General features: G+C 37.1%; 1 protein-coding gene across 2 annotated transcripts in view; it reads right to left on the bottom strand.

Moving 5' to 3' along the window:
* The window catches only part of RANBP17 (RAN binding protein 17), a 316,163-nt gene that overhangs the window by 51,444 nt on the left and 239,513 nt on the right, over positions 1–25,206 (bottom strand). For both annotated transcript variants that reach the window (XM_029215882.1, XM_029215883.1), the window contains 4 exons: positions 21,152–21,255; positions 15,344–15,432; positions 7,934–8,041; positions 5,294–5,376 (listed from right to left, as the gene is read on the bottom strand). In XM_029215882.1, the coding sequence (XP_029071715.1) occupies positions 5,294–5,376; positions 7,934–8,041; positions 15,344–15,432; positions 21,152–21,255 (384 nt within the window). The remainder of the gene's footprint in view (positions 1–5,293; positions 5,377–7,933; positions 8,042–15,343; positions 15,433–21,151; positions 21,256–25,206) is intronic.

The following is a 25,206-nucleotide window of genomic DNA, read 5'->3' as shown; positions in this document are numbered from 1 at the left end:
GCGCAGCACAGGCTCTGGACACACAGGCTCGGTGGCCATGGCTCATGGGCCTAGCCGCTCCGCGGCATGTGGGATCTTCCCGGACCGGGGCACGAAGTCGTGTCCCCTGCATCGGCAGGCGGACTCTCACCCACTGCGCCACCAGAGAAGCCCTGTCCAGCTATCTTTCTGTAATCATTTAAACATAAATAGAAATCATAATCCTTTATTCTTACAATGCTTCTAATAGTATCAATACATACCAGTAATTTTCAAGCTCTTTTATTAAAAAAAAAATCTTTAAGCAGGTGACCCCTATTACAAATAAATCTAGTGCAACTATATATAGCTGGGTGGTTCTGGTCAAAGTGGCAGTAGGGTCCCCTCCTCCCCCCTCTCTGGAGAGGCTCTGTGGTACTTTCACAGATCTCTAGGGCTCTGAAAAACCCAGTTGGAAAACCACTGGTTTGTTTTCTAGGTCACAGTAAATAACAGCGGCTTGTATATCAGTTTACAAATTCAATTTAAGCATATTATTAGATCATACCTTAAATGCACCTGGAGCATATATTGCTCAAAAGAACCCTGATGTAAATTCTTATGTACAGTGAATAATTATAGTTGTTCTATCCACTATTAAAGTTTAGATTTTTCACACACTGAGCTTTCTTTAAATCAGGTACCTAAGGGAGGAATAAAAGCAGCTCCATTTTTGCCAGTCTTATAAAAACAACCACTATTTCCCCCTCCTGTGCACTCTTTAACCAACAGATGTCACTAAAGATACCATTACCCAGAGGCAAAGGGAAGAAAAGATTAGACAAATGGAAATTGAGCATAAAAACCACCCAGTTCTTAAAACTGAGAAGTAGGTTTCCAAAGTAATAACATTTATTACACTGAATGCAACATTTTAACCAAAAATTTAAGAAAGAAATTTCTTTTATTAAGTTGCTCAGGCTGAACGGATCATAGCACTAAAATTTGAAATACATGTTCTTGAAGCAATTTAAAACTCATTAGAAATAATAGGCTTGGGCTAGTAGAAAATGTGGTAAAATCTAATCCTCATCCAAATGCTACCTGGGCTGCACAAACAGGAAATTGTTTTGTGCTACTGTGGCTAACCTCATTGCTGACCCTGAGCTGTAACGGCGAGAGCAGCTGAGAGCTGAGGCAAAATTAAAAACTTACATCAAAGTATATCATGACAGAATGTAGATAAATAAAACAGCATATCAAAAGTATTATTTTTCTGCCAGTCTCATTGAGTAGCGAGGTGGAGGTATCCCATAAAATATATAATGAATCAGGTGCATGTGGAAATGAGTTCCTCCCCCCTCTGAACTGCCCCAATCATCGATTACACAAATACTGCCCATGACAGGTGAGCAGAGAAGGAACCCAGCGAGGATGGGAACAGAAGGGATCAGAGAATGTTCTGGCCCCTTTCTTCTATGGGCTCTCCCTTCCTTCACCTTGGCTTACCACAGAAATAAATAATGTTGGCTCTTCTTCTGTACCCTCCTAGTCATTCTTTTCCTCATCTTCTAGACTCCTGGATGGCAACCATAGGATCTCCCTTCAGTGAGCATATTAGAATCTCCAGAGGTAAAAGCATGGGTAATAAAACATTACACAGGTAAAGACAGACAAAATCAGCTCGGCTGATTGAGGCCAGCATGTGGAATCAGTGAAGGCTGAAAAAGAGTTTTCTATCATTCTATGTAAAGCGCATGTGTCAAAGTCACTGGTGACAAAGTTGAAGGGCATTTTTCCATTGAGCCTTCATTTTCCTTAAGTTTTAGGATAGAAATCACCATACTTAAAGAACAGTACTTCATCAAAAACACCCAACTTTGTGTGGCAACTCTCAAGTGGCAGAAAGGAACATGGAAAGACTACTGTCTGAAGTTATACAGACTTTGAATGAAATTCCAATTTGACTATTTGCTAACTATGTAATATCTGGCAACTCTTTAACTTCTTATGAGCTTCAATTTCTTCATAACAGTAATCACAGTAGCTAAGTGATCTAACGGCTTTCCATGCACCATGTAATTGAATCCTCACAACCACCCTATGAAGTAGGTATTATTTTCTCTGTTTAACAAGAAAGTGAAGCAAGAGAGGCTTAGCAACTTAACCAAGGCCAAGTGACTAGTGAGTGGCAGATAATACTACTTACCTTAAGGATTCAATGGGCTAATGTATGATTAATGGTCTAGTATAGGAGCAGGCACATCACAGTTGATTAAAAAATGGAAGCAACCATTATTATTCGTCCAAACTAAGGAGAAGAACCTTACCCTAATCTCCTAGTCTTTCTTCAGAGTAAGAAAACTCCTTATTGGCTTTTCTTCTCAAGAATGCTTTGAAGGTTTTCTCTTTCCTTTTTCTTTTTTCTGCTTTTCTTTCTCTTTTCTTCCTCTCTCTCCCTCTGCCTCCTCCTCTTCTTCTTCCTCCAATATAATCCTCACAGTTTTCTTTCTCAACTTTTGCTGCAATGCTTTTGTCTATGTTAAACAACCTGACAGAGGACTGAATAGCTTTTGAAGCCCATAGACTTGGCGATGTCCTGAGATTCCTTTTGGTATCACTTGCTGGACAAACATTCTGTCCTATACTAGAGATTCAGTGATCCTGGAAGAGGAAGAAGTTGCTGCTCTTATCAGCCCTACTGTAAGAGTGAGTAAGCCTCAGTAAAAGAAACTGGATCCAGAAAAGGGGGAAGGAAAGATACAACTGTGGTTGGTAACAGGAAACAAACATTTGTATAGTTAAAGGTCTATTGACTACTAAGAAATTCTTATACGTGCATTGTTTCATAATGGGGAAGTATTTCTTTTTAAAAAGTGAGGAAATAGACGCTTAGCACTTGTTACAGGCAGAAGGAAGCAGGACAGCATGGTCCAAACAGAAGGCATTCCTGAATAAGAAAGTGATGAGGTCAGTGAACCCCTATCCAAAGGAGGCTGGTTCTGTGAGTGTAAGAGAATGGCTTTGGATCAAGGAAAGGCATATTCACTGAGTACCTAAGCCATGTCACAACCTGTGCCAAGCCCTTTACCCAGAGTAGCTCAATTAACCACCTCTAATCCTAACTAGACAGGTGGGTCAGTAGGTATTCATTATTTCTAATTTTACATATGAGAAAACTAGGCCAAAGAGGCCTTAGTCTTAGCTGTCTTAGCTGAATGTCATGGAGTTGATATGGGTTGGTACTAGAATTGGTACTCAGATCTTTTAATTGCCAAAATCTATGTTTTTTTAAAGATATCATTCTTTTGGAAAAAGCTCCAGTCATATGTCTTTTATGATAAGACACTGAAAGGAATTAGATATACCCTGGAAACACAACAAACTGTACTGAGAATATTCAAAAGGGGGTCCATTTTTACCTTTGGGCAGCAAAGCATTTCTACTTTATATGATTCTAATGTGTCCATTTTCAACAGATGCAAAAGTTGTGGCAATATAGTTGCTGGTACAGATGAAAATAGGAGAGTTTAAATTTACTGTCTTAAATAGGTGCTTTCTGTAGTTTCTATACACTTATGACCTCAAACTCTAAAAATCAAATGTACAATTAAAACTAAGCATTTTTAACAGAGGCCTACAGTGCATACAGAACAGAGTCCCAGAATATTTTGAGTTCAAGTAAAAACAATTTAAAAGAACTTTTTCTGCTTTTTAAAATAGGTTTTACTTTTTAAAAAGTAATATGCTTTTTAATTTTTTTTAATTGGAGTACAGTTGCTTTACAATGTTGTGTTAGTTTCTGCTGTAGAAAATACCTAGGAATAAACCTACCTAAGGAGACAAAAGACCTGTATGCAGAAAACTATCAGAAAACTATAAGACACTGATGAAAGAAATTAAAGATGATACAAACAGATGGAGAGATATACCATGTTCTTGGATTGGAAGAATCAACACTGTGAAAATGACTATACTACCCAAAGCAATCTACAGATTCAATGCAATCCCCATCAAACTACCAATGGCATTTTTCAAAGAACTAGAACAAAAAAAATTTCACAATTTGTATGGAAACACAAAAGACCCTGAATGGCCAAAGCAATCTTGAGAAGGAAAAACGGAGCTGGAGGAATCAGGCTCCCTGACTTCAGACTATACTACAAAGCTACAGTAATCAAGACAGTATGGTACTGGCACAAAAACAGAAAGACAGATCAACGGAACAGGACAGAAAGCCCAGAGATAAACCCACGCACCTATGGTCACCTTATCTTTGATAAAGGATGCAAGAATATACAATGGAAGAAAAGACAGCCTCTTCAATAAGTGGTGCTGGGAAAACTGGACAGCTACATGTAAAAGAATGAAATTAGAACACTCCCTAACACCATACACAAAATAAACTAATACACTTTTAATGGTTGTTCCTACATACACACACTCACTTAAAGAAGCTTTACAAAATTTTGTAAAATCTGTTTCTAGGTACTCCAAAAGAAGTATGAGAATCACAGGCAATTTTTGAGGCCAAACATAGAGTTGGCTGTTGATTTGGGAAAGTAAGACCAGACAGGCAAAAAAGAAGAGGACAAAGGAAAGGAGGACACAGAGAGACATCTCTCAAGAAGAACCATGCAAAGTGTCCAGCCTGTAGTTAGTATTCAGTCAGTTTGTGGTGAACTAACAGAGGATTCTTATCTGTTGCATCATATCCTCATTCCCTGGCTACATAAAGGTCTCAGAGAGTTGAGAATTTCATTGACGAAGCTGTCAGAAGTGGCAAATATTAGGGTTTGTGGTAGTTCTAACGCTCATTTCTAACTACTAACCACATTTTTTGGTACTATAATTGAATAGAACAATCATTACTGTAGAACTCTGATTCTTAGGATGCAGTGCCCCCAAATTTCCTACAATAAAATATTTCCTGCTCTTTACCAGGATATTTTTCCAGAATTCAGTGCCGGTGACATACTGATTTAAGCATCCTTTGACGCAATACACTAAACTCCCTGATGTAACTTTTAGCAATTTTCAATATGCTATAACTTTTCAATATTCTATCTACAGTGTATTCCCTTTGCCTACTGACACTGCAATTTCATCTAAAAGAAATTCATCAAGTTGGTCAGGCATGATCTGTAGTCAAAGGCATGTTGCTTATTTCTCTTGATGTCAATATGATAGCTACCTGGCTTTCTGCACCCCTATTACCCACTGCACAAATTCATACAGATATGAAGGTTCAAAAGAACAAAATAACTAACATCATTCTTTCCTCCAAAGAGATAAAAGTTATATTGCAGAGACAAATATGGAAAGGGATACTCACCATAAGTGCAAATCATTTTACTAGCTTCTCTGAAGAGAAGAATTCCATTAGGAGATGATACATCAAAGTTCAAACGCTGGGACCTAAGAAATACAGCAAAAATTTAGACTATATGTGCAGATAAAAAACCAAATATAGGTTTAAAATACCCAGAATTTTAATTTATTAGAAGTAGCAACAGTACAATTATCCCTTTTTTAAAGTGTCATTCCATTAAACAAGTATTGATAAAATGTGTGTGCTAATTCTCTCACTATAAAGATACTAGAACAATAAAATTATTTTCATTTATTTGCTGATTCAAAGAATTCACTTTTTATCTGTCAAAACAATATCCAGACATCCTATATCACTGACCTCTTATACCCCTCTCCTTTCATGCAAAGTGGTTGATAGATAATAATAAAGAAAACCCCAAGTATGTATAAGTTTATATAGTTACTTGGATAGAGATTTACACTTGAGATCTCCTGTAGTGCCTAATACACATCTTTAAAACAAATTATAAAATAACAGGAAATCTAAGTACCTTTAATGCTGCTCATATGCATAATGAATCACTTGATATTTCAAGCATATTTCAAACACATTAAATTACATACAGACTATAGTTTCCATTGAACATAGCTCAAGTAAAGAGAAACAAATCCCAGAAGTTCTAAATAAGAACAGTTCTACTTCCCTAGTTCCTAACAGGTTGGGGAACAGTCTGAAAAGTGTAAAGGACTGACATGCCATCCTGACATAATATTTGCTTTTTTAACATCACTTTGGCTTTAGTTGGCTCCAATATACCTTGTTGCTCTGCTTTTAAGAAATAATGGTATATTTTTAAAAGGATCAGCAAAAATATGAAATAGGTCATAGCAAAGAAACACCAAAAAGCAAAGATATTTGCCAAGGAACAGAATAAGTTGCTAGGAATAGAATAAATTGCTGCTTCTCTATGTTTTTTCAAAATGCTTCAGAATTAAGTGCAATTATAACTTATTAGAAATACTACTGGAAACATTTGATTGTTGGCATAGAATTCCGATTAAAGAAATGTATATACATAACTCACATTAGGTTCCAGAGAAATATAGACAAGATAACATTTTCTGGGATTACAAATTTTTACCAGGTAGTTCTTTGGACAACTGTGCTAGATATGAATTATCCACCTATGGCAGATATAAAATACTTTACAATATACAACGTAATGATTTTTTCCTTTAGTATTAAATGTTATTATCAGTAATATGAACTATTAATTGTCTGGCTGAAAAAACTGTAATTTAATAAAAACTAAATTTCTAATATAAACTATATAGCCACCCTTCGTTTAGTATTTAAGGCACCTAGAAAACAGTTTTAAAAAAACTAACAGCTTTCAAAAGAATACTCACATTTATTTATGTGAGTATTGCCAGGTCTTTTCCCGCCTCTTGTTTTAAAATTTTTAAATTATTGCTGTGAAAAACTCAGCACCATAGATCAAATTAGAGTTGCAACCCATGCTCCTTCCCTGTCTGGATATCTCCCTTCCAACACGCAATTTACAAAGAGGAACTGATGAAACAGTATGGCTAAGTGACAGGTAATTTGGTGCTAAGCCATATTCATAATGACATATTTTAAAGAGGTAAAACTAATTATATTATTGCAGTTTTTCTCTTTTAGCTACACCTTTGTTAATATTTATATACAAAGAACCTGAACCTCTGCTTGTCTATGCAAATTATAAGGTCACCTAGGCAATTTCTGAGAAGTGTGGTAGTTGCTATTTAAATAAAAATTGTGAGTGCATAAATCATCCACATATGTGCATCTTGGCACAGAGGAAGAAGGATAACTTAGAAGTCAAGGCAGGAACAATCCCCAGGGCTTCTGAGACAAACTATGTGTCCACGAATTGCTCTGGGACTCAGCTCTCTTATCCATAAAATAAAGCATCTCAACTCAGAGACCTCTAAACTCCTTTCCTCCTCTACAGAACCGCAGTTAAGCAATGAGACAGTTAAAACTGCCCTGGGACTTTCCTGGTGGCACAGTGGTTAAGAATCCGCCTGCCAATGCAGGGGACACGGGTTCGAGCCCTGGTCCAGGAAGATCCCACATGCTGCGGAGCAACTAAGCCCGTGCGCCACAACTACTGAGCCTGCGATCTAGAGCCCGCGAGCCACAACTACTGAAGCCCACATACCTAGAGCCCGTGGTCTGCACAGAAGCTACCGCAATGAGAAGCCCGTGCACCGCAATTAAGGGTAGCCCCCGCTCGCTGCAACTAGAGAAAGCCTGCGCGCAGCAACGAAGACCCAATGCAGCCAAAAATAAATAAATTTATAAACAAAACAAAACAAAAACCTACCTTCCTCCATCTTGTGCTTTTGAATCTTTTAAATAATGGTGGCTGCAGTCTTCCAATTTTTTTCCCAGTTCCCATAGTCCCCATATACACCTAAGTATACTAAATTCTTTCTCACCCAAAGTCTCAACCTTATATCTCTAATTCTACTGCCTTCAACTGATCATCTTAAGTTTTGGTTCCTGGGTTCTTGCTAAGTCTTAAATATACAGACACCAGGCAGGAAAGTCTGACCTCTGAAGAGTGCTACCAAATAGTAAATGATCTTTTCACTTGCCTATGCTACCTCTTACCTGTTTTGCATCAGTTCTGCCATAAGTTTTAAGATGGGAGTTGTACATGCTGGCTCTCCATACCACTGCTCAACAGCCCTCTGAAGAATGGGAATATATGTTGGGTACCTTTTATAAAGCCTGTTAAAGAATTTAAGGGTCAAAAGAAATATTGTTTCTGAAAATTGGTGCCACTTAAAAAGAAAAAAAAGGAATCCACATTTGTTCTGTGTTTAGCATACTTATGAAGTATCATGTAACATATTTAAAGAATTATGCTTAATATTGCAGGAAAGGAAAATAAGTTTAGTTAATGAGGGGTAAAAAATGTGAATTGCTATTATCAGAGTTTGTTGGGCATCAAACTACTTAAGAAAAAAATGTTGTTTATTATGTAACTTTTAAAATACATAAAAGTAGAGGGAAATAGTAAAGCCCATGCATTTATCTCCCAGCTTAGAAATTATCTACATTCTTTTAAGTTGTTGACTTAACTCTGCTTAGTCCCACTATAGCCCCAAGGAACGCTGGGGATGACAGCTTGAAGAAAAGCTTTGGGTAATTTTTAATCTCAACTCAAGGTCAGTTTGCTAAAAGGTAGTCCCTTGTACACTCAAGGAGAAATTCTCAAACACCCTCATCAATACTAAGGAGTGCATGTCTCTGTTAAGTCAATGGCTGAAACCACCAGAACCTGGAAAACTCTGACTCAGCTCCACTGACCCTTTAACCCGTAACTGGCCTCCTCCTAACAAATGGACACAGACATATAAAATTAAGGCCTAAAACTGCAGCAGAAAAACCCCTTCCTATACCACTACCTTCATTTCCTTTTTCTTTTCCTAATCCCTAAATCTGTCTCTTTCTGATGTTTTTCAGTGTACTTGTCTTTTTGTTTCAGATGGAAGTGCTGAACGGAATCACCTCATGTTGTTCCTTTCCTGTGTGGTATGGGTAGTGATCTCCATGGTGAGAAAAGATCACAATTTTCTTCCCTGCTCTTAGAATAAATTTCAAGTTCCTTAGCATGGCAAACAAGGTCCTTAATATCTGGTCCCTGCCTACCTCCAGTCTCATCTCTTAGTGCTCCTCCCCTTATCTATGGTTTGGCCATTCTTAATTCTCTGCAAACCCACTGATGCCGACTCTCTCTTGTCTCTATTCCTCTATATGCTGCTTTGTCTGCCTAACACATTCCAAACTGTATTTCAACATCTAGCTCAAGTTTTACTTCCCCTGGAATGGTGAAATGTTCTCTTTTTTTGTCAAAAGGAATCAATCTCTTCCTCATCTAAGTTCAATGAGCACTTTGACCACGTCTCTCTTATAACAAACTGTATTATGGTTGGTTGCTTGTGTTACCCATCTGCCCCATTAGATAGTGAGTTTCTCAAGGGCAAAGACCTGTGCTTCCCTACTATGGCCTTGTTAATTCCTATTTGTCCCTCATATTTCAATATACATGTCAATTATTCCAAGAAGCCTCCGTGACACCTCCCCTAATCCCCCATGACTAAGTGTGTCTCCTACGTAAGGCTCTGGTACCCTGTGTTAGTGCTATCATAGCACCTTATCTCTCCTATTATATGCTTTTTGAGAGCACAGCAGAGGTACTTATTGTATGCATGGACCTGGCACAAAATAGATTTCAATAAACATTTGTTGTGGTAAACCTGCCAACCTAAAAATGAGGTGTAGCATACTTAATTAGACCTACCTATTTGATTCTTTTAAGCTGTGCATTTCACTTTGAAGCTTCAGGAAATAATTCACATAACATTTAGTGAAAATAAGCCCTTAAATATCTTAAGAGTGTCAGGCTCCCTAAAAGTGCAAAAAGCAATACTTTTGTCCCCCTAGATATACCATGTTAAGGCTGTATTTGAATATATACGAACAATTTACTTAAGTATTTATTGAAGGCCTATTCTATAAATGTCTTCTCACTGTTACAGACTCTCTGGAGCCATCAGTGAACCAAACATTAAAAAAATCCCTGCCCTCGTGGAATTTATATTCTAATAAGACAGAAAATAGAATAGACATGATCCTTTAGAAAGTGCTACAAAGGAAATAAGGCAGAGAGAGGAGATAAGAAGTGAGTGTATATGTGTGAATGAGGTTTCAGTTGGATGAAAATGAAAAATATAAAATCAATAAACTTGATTATTAACTCTATTTTGTCAGATAACTTACTGTTTTATTTTTTTCTATGGACTAGAAAATCTGTTATTTTTGATAGATGGTAGATACTCTGTGCTATGTACTGTGCCAGGGGTCCAGTGATAAGTAAGACATGGCTTTTTTTCTTGGTGAATTCATGCTTGAGTCTGGGTGGTGCACACATAATAGGAATGCTCTGAGTACCAAAATTCTGAAACAGTGCCAGAGGAGTACAGGTGAGAAAATATTCCACCAAGAGATCTGAGTACAAACTCAGCGATCACGAGTGGGAAAGCATCTGGAAGACTCATCAGGAGACTGAAAAGACCCAAATCTCAGAATCTAAGAATATCATAAGCACACAGATGCCCCTTTGCAAGGCATTCTAAAGACATCAGGACCATCATACTTTTCAGAGCACACTGTATTCACTATGGGATAAGGCCCGGGATATGAGGGGATGCTCCCTTTTCTGTGTGGAATGAGAGTGGTGCCAACTCTAATATGCTTCTGACAGAGGTGACTGCCACAGAGAAAATGAGTGATTACTGGAAAGCAGAGTAAAGGTCTACCAAGCAGGGAGGTTAAAAGGATTTCAGAGTGAGAGTGCCAGACTCAGATTACACGGTGAGAATCAGAACCCACTCTAAGAGTTTAATTTTCCAGTGGCCTTGTGAGAACTATGTATATATGGATAGGAGGAAGACAGTGGGAGACCTTAGGCAGAAGTGGCACAGATCTAACTGCTTTCACCTAGATCTCCCCAATGGATTCCTAAGGTCAACACCAGATAAATAAAAAATAAAAAAATTAATGATATGCTATTGCCTTATAAGATGCTAAATATGAAAAACTGAAAAGAATGAGGTTTGCTTCTTGATGACATCCATCCGTCCATCAAATAGTTACTTACTATGTGCTGGACCCCAAGAAAGCATAAATGAGTAAAAAAGTAATTCTTTTCCTCTGAGATTTCACAGTAGAGAAAGCATTCTAATATACTAGAAGGCAACAAAAGAGGTTTCTGTTAAAAATTTTAGGAGATAAGAGTGTGAGGATGTGGTTCCAGAACAGAAATAGCCTGCTAGTTCAGAGCTTAATTGAAAGGTGTTCCTTGAACATGAAACATCTATACCTTTGTTCATGGAGGCAAATGCTGCTGGGAAGCCTTCTCTCTTTCGGTCTGGCAAATGCCTATCCGTCTTTCAACACCTAGCTCAACTTTTACTTCCCTGGGAAGCCTACTTTTTGCCCCAAATACCAATCTCTTCCTCTTAAATGTTCATATGGTCCTTTGCATGCATCTTTGTTACAATACATTGATGGTTTATTAGTTATTTGTTATGGCCACTAGATTATGAGCTTCTAAGGAACGATCCATTTTATTCATTCTTATAAAAAGCAATCATTTTATTCATTTCTCATGCCTGGCACAATGCACTCAACATACGCTTTTTGAACAGCAATTTTTCAGGTTTACCTTCTTCCCTATTTCAGTTTGTCCAACATACTGATGACTATTCTCTTCTTGAAATACAATTCTGATTCTGTTAGTCAGTCAAAATCGTCAATTGCTTTATATCATCTATGGAATAAGGGTCTCAGTTCCTTAGCCTGATATTCAAGGGTCCCAGACAACCTGCGCGTCCAACCATAAGATAAGTGTATCTTTAACAAAATATCTTCTCTACTACTCTCCTTCCTAAACCTGTGCTTAGACCAACTGAAAGCCTCTTACTTCACAGTTCCAATAATCCAATCCTACTTATGTGATATGACCCAAAGAAATATCTTCACCTTTACAGAGCCTTTCCTGATGCTCCAGCTAAATGCAATCACTTTATTTCTATCTTTGTTACGGCACTTATCACCTTCTGTATTTTATTACAGTTGTTTAGGTAGATACCTAACTGACTCTATTAAACTGTAACGGTGGGATTTGAGTGTAAGAAATCTACATCCCTCATGAATCCTAGGACAGTCCTTAGCCAAATTTGCTGAATAAGTGAGCAAATCGGATTCCTTTGTCTCATTCCATATTAGGGAAAAGAACTAACAACAGTGGAGGGGTATATTTACTTTGTGCCAGACACTGTACTAGGCCCTTTATATATGTCAGTTCACTCACTTCTTACAACATACCTGTGATACAAGTATTATTAGCCCTGTTTCATGGAGGAGAAAACTGTGATTCTGAGACATTAAGTAATTTACCCAAAACCCCACAGGTTGTTAAGTGGTGAAGCCAGGACTGGAACCTAAGACTGTCCTATTCCAAAGTTCTTTTTTTTTCCCCTACAAATCTCTTTGTCTTGTCTTGTCTTTGTAAAATGTGTTTATTCGTATTAAACAACAGCACTGACTGCGTGACTGAAAAACAGTGTACTCAAAGATCAGGATTATGACAATTAAAAGAATGAGTGTGAGGAAATAGCATCCTACACATTCTCTTATTTTTTTCCAATTTCCCGCTGGGTTTTTGATACTTAAGTTTAAGTATGATCTGGAAAAAGTTTAAACAAGGGGACTAAATACAGTGCAAGGTAAGGTGCTTTTATATTGTTGCATTCTCACTACAGGGGCAAAGAAACAGCAGTGATTCTTCTTCTGTTCTCCAGTAGTGGGACAATTTATCAACATGGTTGCTGTGTAGTTTCAGGCAATTTAGGTTTGGAAGGACAGAGTGATAAGCAATGTAGTCCGTGTACCAGTTAATGCAGTCAGTGTTTATAGAAATGTTTTTAAATTAAATAGCTAACCACTAAAATAGCATTTTATCAAATAATCACGATAAATAAAATGCATTTTGACTTTAAGATGACATGTGCTCTTATAGGATGTTTCTTCTGTATGCTAAGGACTATACAGCAAATTAAAGCACACACATTTATGTGGATAAAAGGCAAATAAACTTTCTCCAGCAGTAATACTAGAATCATCACTGATGGTTTGACATATCAATATTTTAGGAAGAATAAACGACTTTCATATCCATGTTTTTTTTTTTAATCATATACTTGCTCATTTTTACATTACTAGAATACTTTGGAAAGAATCTGTACTCTATCACCTGAAACTGCTTAAAGTATTTCGAAATATTTTAATAAAGCTCTTTGAATTATCAAATAATGTAACTTTTAAACAAATTTTACTATTATTATAAATATTTGCTCTTTTATCCCTTGCTCAAAGGAAAACTATAAATCTTGCCTCAACTGAATGAACACCATTTATCATATTCATTTTGTTGTCAATACAATTATGAAAAGCCTTTGGCCTTTTCCCAAGGAAGCTGATTTGCTACTGAAACTCACTTATTATAAGCAAGGCCGGTACCAAGCCATCCCGTTTGGCAATCTAACATAACTTCCTGCATAACTGACACTTGGCCCTCCGTCCCTGACCCTAATAACATCAACGTCTACAGTCAGATGGAGGAGACAGTGGTTTCTAGTCCAAAACAAAAGTTAAGTCCCAAGGTTTTCCGTTTGCTATTTTCTGCCATCTGCTGGACAAAAGTTTCATTTCAGATAGGTGCCCAAAAGAAGGAGCAAAGTGAGGAAATGGAAAACAGACTTAATTAAAAACTTAAATTACAATATGTTCTATAAATTTTAGGCAGTATCAATTACGACAGATATTTCTATTCTTTGATGCTGAGAGGAAAGTTCTTATCTGAACTCTTAGTTAAGATTGTTGCTGAGGAAAACGTGAAGCATTAATTGCTGGACCTCCTAGAGTTGTAGGCTGGCTTCAAGATCACCATCAATTTTAATTTTAAAGTGCTAAAATTAGGTTTTTACAATATTTCAAATAAATGAAAGCTTTTGCTTTGTGAGCTTGTATTTATGTTTAGAGAAATGAAAGGGTCATATGTAATTCCAGTTTATTCTGCACAGTTAAAAGAGTTGTATGACCTTCTATGTTAAAATCTACAATCTCTGTACACGTACTCTGTAAGCTGATATAAAGACATACATGATTTCTAAACGGCATGGAAAATTCTTATCTCTAACCCTTCTATGGGCACATAAATCTGATGAGGTAGGTTTTAACAGTAAGTAAAAATGTAAGTAAGTATTCAAAATTAATGCTAAACGATTTCTTTAATGTGTAGCGTTTTCCCTGAAACATGCCCAGATCCTGTTCGTTATGTTTTCGGCCATAACTGTGTCATCAGTACTTGAAGACTGCCTTTAAGAAGTTTCTTTTGTAATTTAATTTATGAGGGAAGTTTCTTTTGTAATTCAATTCATGAGGGAAGTTCTTATTTATGATAAGAAGGGTCTGAAAAGAGCAACTGACAAATAATGTAACTTAAAAAATAACTTTAAGGTTACAGAATTTTCTTACGTGCTCTGATGGTTTCATGTATAAAGGCATGAAAACATATGTTACACTTACATGACTTGCATAAACTATCACTTTCTGTTAAGATCAAAGAGGATTCGTATAATATTGTTAAAACAATATGAATAGTAACCATTTATGACTACCTATTATGTTCTAGACATTATACAAAGTGCGTTACCTATTTCAATGGTTACAATAGGCCATGATACTGGATGTCTCCTTTTATAGATGAGGAAACTCAGAGAGGTGAAAAGACTTGCCAAAGTTTACACAGCAAATGGAGAGTTAGGAATTCAAGCCAGGTCTGCCTAACACCAAATCTTTTTACTGTTAATGATGAGGCATTTCTGTGGGGGGATGTCTGTTTCCTTGTTTATTTGTTTTGCTGTCTGTACTAAGCCTTGGCAAAGATAAGTTCAAATTTTATATCAAATGAAAATCCTAACGATTTATTTCCCCCTTTTCATGTCCATTAATATTTTCATGAGGATGAAAAACTGCAGCATGATAAACTGAGCCTCAAAGAGACAAAGTGACCTCAGCTCTGCTATTTGAGATAGAGTAGGAATCCAAATTTCCTTGAAAATGACAAATGGTAGGATCCATTGATCTTGAGTTAGAGACCTCAGCCCAATTATCCCTGCAACCCCAACATAAACAATCATTTGGGGATGTGATTTTTTAAGGTGTCAATATTTAATGGCACCAAAACAGTGGCCTCTCTGAGCTGGGCCTCCAAATGCTGTGCTCAGTTACCTGTGCTGCTGCCACTGTGCTGTAATCTTTAGCTGACTACACATTAGTTCATTTAGCTTTGTTTCCTCTTCCCTACTGTGCCATACTATTAAACGAAAGCCAGGGGCCTGGCATCCCTCTGTGCACAGAGCTGGTATTGTCACAGTGTAATAAGGATACATCCAGTCAAACAGCATGGTGTAGCTGGTCTTTGTGTTCAGTGCAAAGGCAATCCCTCGAAGATCTCTTGCCAGCCCGATCAACAGACGCTGTCAGTGGGAAAGAGACACAGTAATTGATTTTCACGTTAGCACAGAGCAGATGGAGTAATAATCAGGCAATAATGACCACATATCTGATTTTGATTCATTAGCTAAAATGTCTCGCTCAGATCTCTTTCTATAGAAAGTCATAGACTTTTTAAGCAAACAGACCGTCAAATCTGCTGACCAACTCTGCTTCTTATAAATTGAGCTGAGTCATAATTCCAATAGCTTAGAAACATTTAGATTCCTAACATACTTTGTTTCTGAATCACGCCAAATTAGAAAAAAAAAGAGTATTGATAATTCCACGAAACAGAAATGTACAGGGTATAGACATTATTTAATAACAACAAATCTTAACCACATTGGCTTGCAAGAAATCAGTCCCACTGTGCAATCTGGAGTCTAACCTGAAAGCACACTGGCATTTAAAGATCCCTAAGGAATATCTTTAGTAACTTAGGACAAAATGCAACTGGCCAGATGACCTATTGGTACTGTGGCATACCCAGAATGGCATTCACATTCCCCAAGCAAGGAAAAGACTTAAGGAAAAGAGTTCTTCTACACTCAATATCGGAAGACTTGAATTTAAACCCAGCTTTACTTCTTAACTGTAAGACTTAAGGCAAGGCAAATTATCAGTCTCAGTTTTCTCATCTCTGAAAGGGGCTAATAATGCCTCTCTCACAGAGGCACTGTCAGGAATAAATTTAATAAATTTATATAAAAATGCCTAATAAGAGCCTGATACATACATAAGTGTTCCATAAATACTTAGTTTTAGAGAAAACAAAACAAAACAAAATGAAAACTTGACTCTTAAATGGAAGAGATCTGACTCGTACTCTGGACCCTTAATTAAGCTGTCCTTAGGAAGATGCTTGGGAAGTGAAAAAGAAAACCCATGAACAGATGCTAGAATGTCAGAACAAAGAGTACAAATAAACATAATTGCAGAACAAGGGGGTGGGATAATTGAGATATGCAACTGTGATTTCTGAAGATACTGTTTTCAGTGGAAATATTCTGCCAGAAAATGGTCTCTGAACTATTTTATCAGATTTTCTTTTCCGCACACTTTAGTAATAAATGAAAGTCTCTTTAGGAAGGCGTTTAAATTATAATTAAGGACTTGGAAGTGAATGCTGACCCTCATCTTAATGACTACAAAAATTTCAAAGTAGGAAATAGTTCATGTCACAAGTATCTGTAATTTTTGATCCCCCTTCCCCAATGCCCCATACCTAAAAGGTGACTCAATATAACTGGAAGCTGTTTATAAGAATACTCAGTTTCTATACTGTGTAACAGCTTACAGAATGATGGTAATCTGAATTTCTGAATCTGTGAACCCTGAACTTTTGTTTCTGCTTCTTTAAATAACTTATTCTTTTTCCTTTCATAATCTCACCAGTCCTTGTTTTTCTATAATCGGCCAGTCTCTCTGTGTAGTTCTCTTCTGTGACTGCTATTTTTCTTTAAACCATTTTGCGTTTTATGTAACCTGTTTTCATCACCTGGAACCTATTCTCCTCTTTCTCAGCTTTCCACGTTTCTTGCAGCTTCCAGAACAGAATATGTCTTCTAAGAAGTCTTTGAACAATTCTATTCTAATTCTCTTTGTAGTCTTTCTATTACAGTGGCCTTTTTTGATGCTATTTTTATTATGTACACTTACAAATTACAGGCTACTCTTCGAATAATCTTCAGTTTTCACATATACATAAGGTACTCATCACCATTCAACTCTAAATCGGTCAACAGGAGCGATAAGTTTTACTTTGTGTCTAGTGCAAAAGGCTCTTAAAATATTTTAGGCTATCCTTATTACACAAAAAGGTTAATATTTATTTCATCACAAATTTTTTTCTTAAGAGACACCAAGTTAACAGAAGGGCTCTAACTGACTCAAATCTATGAAATTATATCCATTTTAGAAAATGTTACTCCAAAGCAGAGGAAGCATATGACAATATAATAACTAAATATGTTTTCAAAAGATTCGACTGAGCAGGAAAATGCAGTGTTAATGTGAGAAACAGATCTCTCACGCTCAAACAATCTTTTATCTCAAAGCAGCAAGAGTACTGTAATAATCTATACAGACACTCAGACAACACTAAGGAAGTACTTTCTTGACAGTCAAAAGATACCCAGTTCTGGTACGAGACCAGGAAAACTGTTAACAAGGAGCTCACCCAGGCTATCAAACAATCTCAGAGATCAAGGGATGATCTGAAATTTAGGGGAGGAAGAGCCACAATTTACCATCTCACTTAAAACAGTACAAAGAGGTTTGTTTCAAAAGTTGCCTTTCTCCTACAGTTAGTCAACACTTGACTGACCTAAAAAATGAGAGGTCCTTATAAAGTGAGGCTGTTTGGGGGAGTGGGCAGGTCTGGGGTATCTAATCCTAAGGATTCCTTTTTTGGATAGTTCAAGGAGAAACTGCTGGGTGCTGCAGTCTCCTGCATGGTGAACGGCCGTCTGTGTGCCAAGTGTGAGACGGATGGGCTGGGAAACAGTTGAAATGCGGCTCCTTCCACCCTGACCTCCAAAACAGGGTTTCTAATGGAAAGTCTGACAGACCCTTTACTGTAGTGGCACTACTGGGGGCAGCTATAATATTATCCTCATAATTCTACTATATAATAACAACAAAGAAAAAGAAGGTGAAGGGTCATTGTGCTTTGTCTTTAGAATTAAGATGGCTGTCTTCATCCTTACAGCATACTCTTAATTCTGGAGACACATCTTAATAACCTCTAAATAGTTCCAACAAAAGAGCCGTGTCAGAGGAATGAGCAGGCCCCAAGGTGTTTCAACTGGAGTGTTTTCATCTGCCTTTATTGCTCTATCCCTCTCCAGAATTAAGGCAATAACCTGTGATAAATTATTCAGGAACTGCTACAGGGATCAAAGCAAAATCATTCTGTTAAAGTGCTGTTTGCAACATTTGGCACTTAGTGCGAAAACTTTTAATGTGCGCATGCTGAAAATCCAGGATTTTAAATAATTTAACATTGTGGAGTTTTTACGAAGGGACTAAAGATAGCAGGTTCCTATTTAACTGCTCCTCTTCCTCCTAGAAGTTTTCATTCGTTTCCCTTAAAACTGATGACGTCATGGCCAAAACAAAAATGATGCATGGGGAGTCAGAGTACTGGACTATATTTTACTATGGGTACAATCACAGGGGGGAAACACGTACTGTGAACTAACGCTTTAGAGCCAGGGTTTGTCAGAGCAATTTCTTTCTTTTTCCCTTTCCTTTGAAAAGAGAAACCCAAGACAAAAATTCAATGTTCTCTTCAATTTTATTAGGACTAAGTAAGAAAACAAAGCTGTAAATTTAAGAGTTTTACAGCATTTCCTTCTCTCACAACCATATTTCAATTTGGCAGTGTAGGTCCTTAATGCTTATGTTTATCCTGAAATCCGCATTTGAAAAATATCTATCAATAAGTAGGCAGTTAGAAAATCCTGGTAAGGGTTGCAAATTAAATGAATTTGGCAGTCCTGCAGCATTTTCATAGAGATATTTTAACGGCATTACCTCCTGTGGATTGGAATACTGAATACTTCATTGAAGAACAAAACAGAACTGTTTTTATCTCTAGTACTTGCAAAATGAAGTACCTGAAAGCACTTCTGCATGTATTATTTATTCATCATGATAGAAAAATAGGCTTAACCTAATAAATTACATTTAAAAGCATTTACTGCAAAAGTTTTGTTTATGATAAAGCAACAGATTTAGTTCTTTATCGGTAGCTTAAAGCACCAAGTTTTCTTTATACAAATTAGACAGATGGTGCTTACAGTAGAATTTACTAAAGGTCTGTCACAACAAATGCAGCCAAGCTGCATATTTAATCACTGCAGAATCTTGTCTACCTGCAGCTGCCAACTGCTAATCCAATTTCCCTGATAAATGTGGCAAGAGACACGATCAGCAATAAAGAGCATCTAACTCCATTTTCCTGCAGGGCGTCTTTTGATGAACATTTAGGACGGAAGCACGGAGTGCACTGTGTGGCCTTGGTTCGTGGCAGCTGCATGCATTCTGAGGCACAGTTCTCAGGTTACTCACTTAATTCTGCCACTATCATTACGTTGCTATTGATCTCAGTAGCTGTTGCCTACACAGCATTACTCTAGATGAAGCTGAATCAGGCAGTTATCATGCATCAAACTTGCTCAAAAGCCTGGAGATTTCCCCTTAATTACTTGTGATTTTATTTGCAAATACCGTTAAAGTGTAATCAAGCAGTCACTTTCCAGGGTCGTTAAGAACTTGCTGGTTTAGGGATATATCACAGGAACTCCATTAAAAATGACTCTAGGAAGATGGTTTCTATCAAACTAGATGGGATTACATCAAAACAGGCTTGGAGTATAATGAAATCTTCAAATGAGACAAATGTAATTTTTATAAAGATAGTGTTTTTCAACCTCACGGCTTCTTTTTGATATAAAGGGCAGCAATAACCACCTTAAAGTTGCAAAGATTTTTCTGGTCATTAAAAATATTTGGGAGACATCTAAAAAATATAGCTAACCTGAGTAGAAACTCTGGTGAAGAATTTCAGCAACACTATAAACACAAAGAAAATCTCTAAGATCCTTTTTCGGTTTTAAAAATTCTATGACTATTGCATGTTGATAAACATGCATTTCAAAAACTCTACGTCAAAATAAAAGGTACAGTATTTAGTTAATTATTTTTTAGTACAAGAATTACACTAAATAATCACCAAAGGCCATCATTCTTCTATTTGGCTTCTTACTGCTAATTTTTTTTTTTTTTTTTTGGTAGAGAGAAGAGGAGCCATGCAAAATGACCGTCAATATTTTCAACACATTTCAAATAACAATAAAACATGACTCAAGTATCACCAACAAAGGTGCCTACATTTTCGGTATATATTTATTAGTCTTTTAAGAATAATAACCAGTGTCAATCTATTTAATACAGCCCTGATACATCAGAATTTCAGAAGATGTTATTCCTATTTAGCAGATCTTGTGCTCCCCATCCCCCATATTAAAATATGGGGCTGTTTTGTCACAAACAGCTTGCTACACTTAAGGATTTTACTAATAAAACATAATGTTGTCTTAGATATTATGACTGTTGCCACAGCTGAACTGACTTGTCAAATCAATCCTAATATGGCTCCCACAGGCACATAAAAACCTTATTTAGCTATCAGTTACCCTAATCACTTTGTTCAGTTTAAGAATGCAATACTTCAAGACCAGCTCCTATTTATACATATATGCCTAGCCATTTAATAAAGTCTTGATTTATACAAATTCTTGTTTAAAAATATTTAGAGATGTAGTATTTTAGCATGTGTACATTTGTGCATTCCTCCATATAAATATGTTGAAACACATAGTGTGGGGTAGATGAGGGAATAGGGACGTTTAAAGTGGTGTACCCACGAGAAATGTTCTTTTAAAAGATATTGCCACGAGAGACAAATGCATCATCTAATCATAAGCTCTCTGAAATCATTCGATAACCTCAAAGTCCATTTGTATAAGAAACTAGAAAAGTACTTGTATGAAAAGTACAACTCAAAGACACATGCAATTGGGAAATTAAGATTGATGAAGCACAAAGCACACACAAATATGCAGACCTTTTTCTGAATCTATACATCCTAGAATGAACAAAATCATCTTTTCTCATGTTCGGAAACAAACCCACCTTTACATCTTCTTGCTTAAAGTTGTTATTGAATATCTGTAACACTGTTTCAAAAGAGACTGTAAGAGGCAGCATGAAATTCTCAAATTCGTCCTCATCTTCGCCTATCAGAAAAACAAAAGGGTCATTACGCTTTAAGATGCGTGCTATTGTCCATTAGCCTCCACAGTGAGTGCTTCATTCAGGCTTAGAAATGTTCTTGAGAAGGGGTCAGCCTGCATTCACATCCATACCACATTTTGTGCTTTGGCTCATTGAATATTCTGGTGTTTTGCCTTCTCTTTTGCACCAAATGAAATAGCAAAATTACTTACCAGCCATTTTTTTTCCTGGCTCTTTATTGGATCAAATAGACTCATGCCCCAGGCTTCTCAGCCCTTCAGCTCTTAGGGCCCCCAGAGCTTCCCTAATGCCTCAAGGAAAGGCACTTTCAAAGCCTCAGAGAACAGGATCTTTTTTCCCTTTCTCTTTAGGTGCCAAGGCCCTAAAGGGCTCACAGACTCAGGTGCCCAGATAGCCCTAAGTTATTATTCTCTTTTATTTATGTTCTTTTTTATTAATTTGTTAAACGGATGTCAGGGAAACTTTTATCTCCAAACGGGATGGGGTCCCTCATGGGTCATTTGGATTTTAAGTACATTCTCCATTGAGTACGCTTCCTTTTGCAATAAGCTTCTTTTCCTTTATATAAAAAAGGGAAAAGAGACATTTTCTGTTGTTTTTTCACTTTGAAGGTAGAATCTTCATTTAACAAATGGATATGTTACACAATTTACACAAAAAGGTAATTTATCCTTTTCAAAAGGGGTTTCCTTCAAATGAGAAAGTTTTCTCATTCATCCTATGCCACAGGGAATTGTGAGTCCCACTTTACTGATGGAGAAACAGGCGGAGAAACGTTAAGCGACTGCTCAAGGTAGCATACTTAGTGGAGGTGTAACTATACTGTCCAGACCTCCTGATTTCTATGCTAGCAGTTTTTAAGTAGAGAATTAGAGAGGAAATAAGATCTCAGAGAAGAGATCAGTGGTTCTCAAAGTTTGGTCCTTGATCTAGCAGCATCAGCATTACCTGGGAACATGTTAGATACAAAAACCCAGGTTTCATCCCAGATCCAGCAATTTTTGTTTTAAGAAGCCTTCCAGGTAACTCAGATGCATGCAAATGTTTGAGAAACACTGGCCTATATATTATTCTGCAGATAAGGAGAGCGAGGTCCAAGGCCACATACACAGAAAATCAATGGCAGATTCAGGATCTTTTGACTCTTAAGGAGTGGCTGATCTGGCTGACCCTGATCTCTTGTGACTTCTCTTTTCCCTTTAACCTTACATACTTTGTTTCTGGAGTCCAACAGATTCAGGGACTCAGCTTTCTTCAGAAAGAGATGTCAAAAGGCCAATGAGTCTTTCCTAGTATGCTGTTCGACACAAGGATCAGGGTGCTAGGTGAAGGGGAAGGTAAACCAAATTATAGTGACCTCGTGGTGCAATGGTAGTACGTCTGACTCCAAATTATAAGCCCTGCCCTGTCAACTAGCTATGCGACCAAGTTACTCCTCTTAGATACACCCTCTGTCAACTGGGGATAACATTAGAGACCTTTATAGGAGCCAGTTTTCTTTTTCAAAGCCCAGGTCAAATGATAGCTTTCTTAATGTCTGAGCTAAGCTCCCCTTCAAGTACTAAGATCCTACTGCAAGTATTCCCCTTCTCCCTTTGGGTTCTCACAGCATCTTGTCTGATTCTTCACCTTTGTCTGATCCTTTAGATAGCATGTATCAGTCTGCTGTGAATGGCAGATACTGTAGCAGATAGCTAATACTAACACTTAATAATACCACCTATATCATTCTGCCACTACCACCATTTGATGAAGCTTACTGTGGAGATTAAATGAGATAAAATTTGTAACATGTATATGTAAATTATTAGATCTATCAGCCTACACTGATAGTATCTTTGGCTTTGCTTCTGGAGAACCGAGACTGCATCTTTTCATTTCTCTGTGAAGGAGAATGATGTAGGTTAAGCCCCTGCAATAAACAGACCCAGTGTCTGGCTCCATCATGTACGGTTTAACTTTGGATACTTAGCTGATCACTTTGTGTCTCAGTTTTCTCATCTATAAAATAAGGATAAATATCTATCTTTTGAGGATTATAGTGTATATTAAATGTATATACAGGAAAAATAGATGATGCACCTAGAACAGTGCCTGGTACATATTAGGGAAATACTGTATTTGAATGAAAAGTAGTTGTTCAATTAAAGGTAAATTTTAAAATTACCGTATTTTCTTAATACCTAATATAGAAAAATTACTAACTGAAGCAAACATCAAATCCTTAAATATATAATACATTATATTTTAAACCATGTAATCTTACTCTTCTAGTATGGAATTAATGAGAACAGTGATAATGATCACTGCAGGCAGATAAGGGTGCTAGAGAGAGTGGATGCTTTGAAAGTTCTATGCTTGAATCCTGGTTCTGCTACTATTAGCTGTCTGCTTTTGGATAAAGTCTCTTCACTCATCTGTAATTAAGAGACATAATATTTACTTCATAAAGTTAGCTGTGAGGATTAAATGACAAAACACTTGTAAGCCCCCTTGCTCAGTGTCTGGCACTTAATAAATGATAGCCAGGAGCATTTTTGTTGTTTTGAGTTTAACATGAACTTAACAGAGGTGATTATGGTGGTCAAATAAAATGTGACCACGAGGTTGCCAGCCCAATACCCTTCCTCTGGGAGCAAGGCAAGGATGTTTACTCAGAACAAAGACAAACTCAGAACTTGAACATTTAAACCCTTCCTTAGTATATTGAGCTACAGATCAGAAAAACTTCCTGATTCCATCTCTTTCCTCAATCAAATTTTGAGGCAAATAGGGACATCAGGAGCACAAGAGAAAGCCACCAAAATGTGAAATGTGAAGGGAGAAGTCAAGGAGCAAATACTAAAGAAAGCGAGGTGAGCGGCAATTCTACTTAAATGTCACTTCCTCAGAAAGGACTTCACTGACCACTCTAAAACAGTACCACAGTGTGTACCCTCCCCCCTCACCTACTTTCCCACCCCATAAACTACTTCACTGTTCTTATGGGACTTACTATGACTGGCTATTAATTTACATATTTATTCATTGTCTTTCCTACTAGAATGTAAGCTCCTTGGAGAAGGAACTTGGTCTGTCTTGATCACGACTGTATCCCCAGTGCCTAGAGGAGGGTCTGGTGGTCAAGTAATATTTGTGTAGTGACTGAATAACAGTAGTTATTTCTTGAGTACTTGTTATGTGCAGTCAATGAAAGTGGTACTTAATTTACTTAACAAACACCTATGTAGCTCTTACTACCTTCAAAGCACTGTTGTAAGTCATTACCAGTCACAACAATGCTGTAAACTAGTATGATGACTTCCTTCATTTTACATGTGAACAGAGAGGTTGAAGAGGTTAAGTAGTTTGTCCAGCATCCTCTGCCTGGTAAATGTCAGTGAACCAGGGTCTCCAATTAGTTCTGCTTTACCCCCCAACTTCATGTTCCTCCCCCCATGTCTCTGATGGGGTGGAAGGTGTCAGAGGTAGGGACGGAAGTCAGGGTCACAAAATCTCGACTTTGCAGTTGCATGAAGTCAGAAGAGGGTGAAGAACAATTAGCTTGGTTCTGGTGAGGAGAAAGGAATTTCTCAGCAATCACTTGAGTTTAAGGTAGGCAAACGAGAGACACTGCTGCATTATTCCTATAGAAACGTTTATGTTTCAGTTAGCACTGTTCCTATTATTGCAATGTGATATGTTGTATCATCTAAGCTAGAAAACTGGTCATTTTTTTTTACCTCATGCAACTTTATACAACATCTATTAAGGCTTTTTTCCTCATTTGTATTACCCATGGAGGTATCATTTACTGTTTCTGATACGAAAAGAGAAAACATGAGCTCTTACGACTTTACATTCAAGTATGCAGTCATATATTATATTTAGTATGCCAAATCTACATGTGATCATTTTATGAATAATAATGGAAGCTGCCAGTTTTTTTTCTA

This window comes from Monodon monoceros, unplaced genomic scaffold, assembly GCF_005190385.1.
Source record: "Monodon monoceros isolate NGI ecotype Baffin Bay Population unplaced genomic scaffold, NGI_Narwhal_1 Super_Scaffold_12, whole genome shotgun sequence".
Taxonomy (NCBI): domain Eukaryota; kingdom Metazoa; phylum Chordata; class Mammalia; order Artiodactyla; family Monodontidae; genus Monodon; species Monodon monoceros.
The sequence above is the reverse complement of the archived record's forward strand: the minus strand, read 5'-3'. Positions and strand labels throughout refer to the sequence as shown.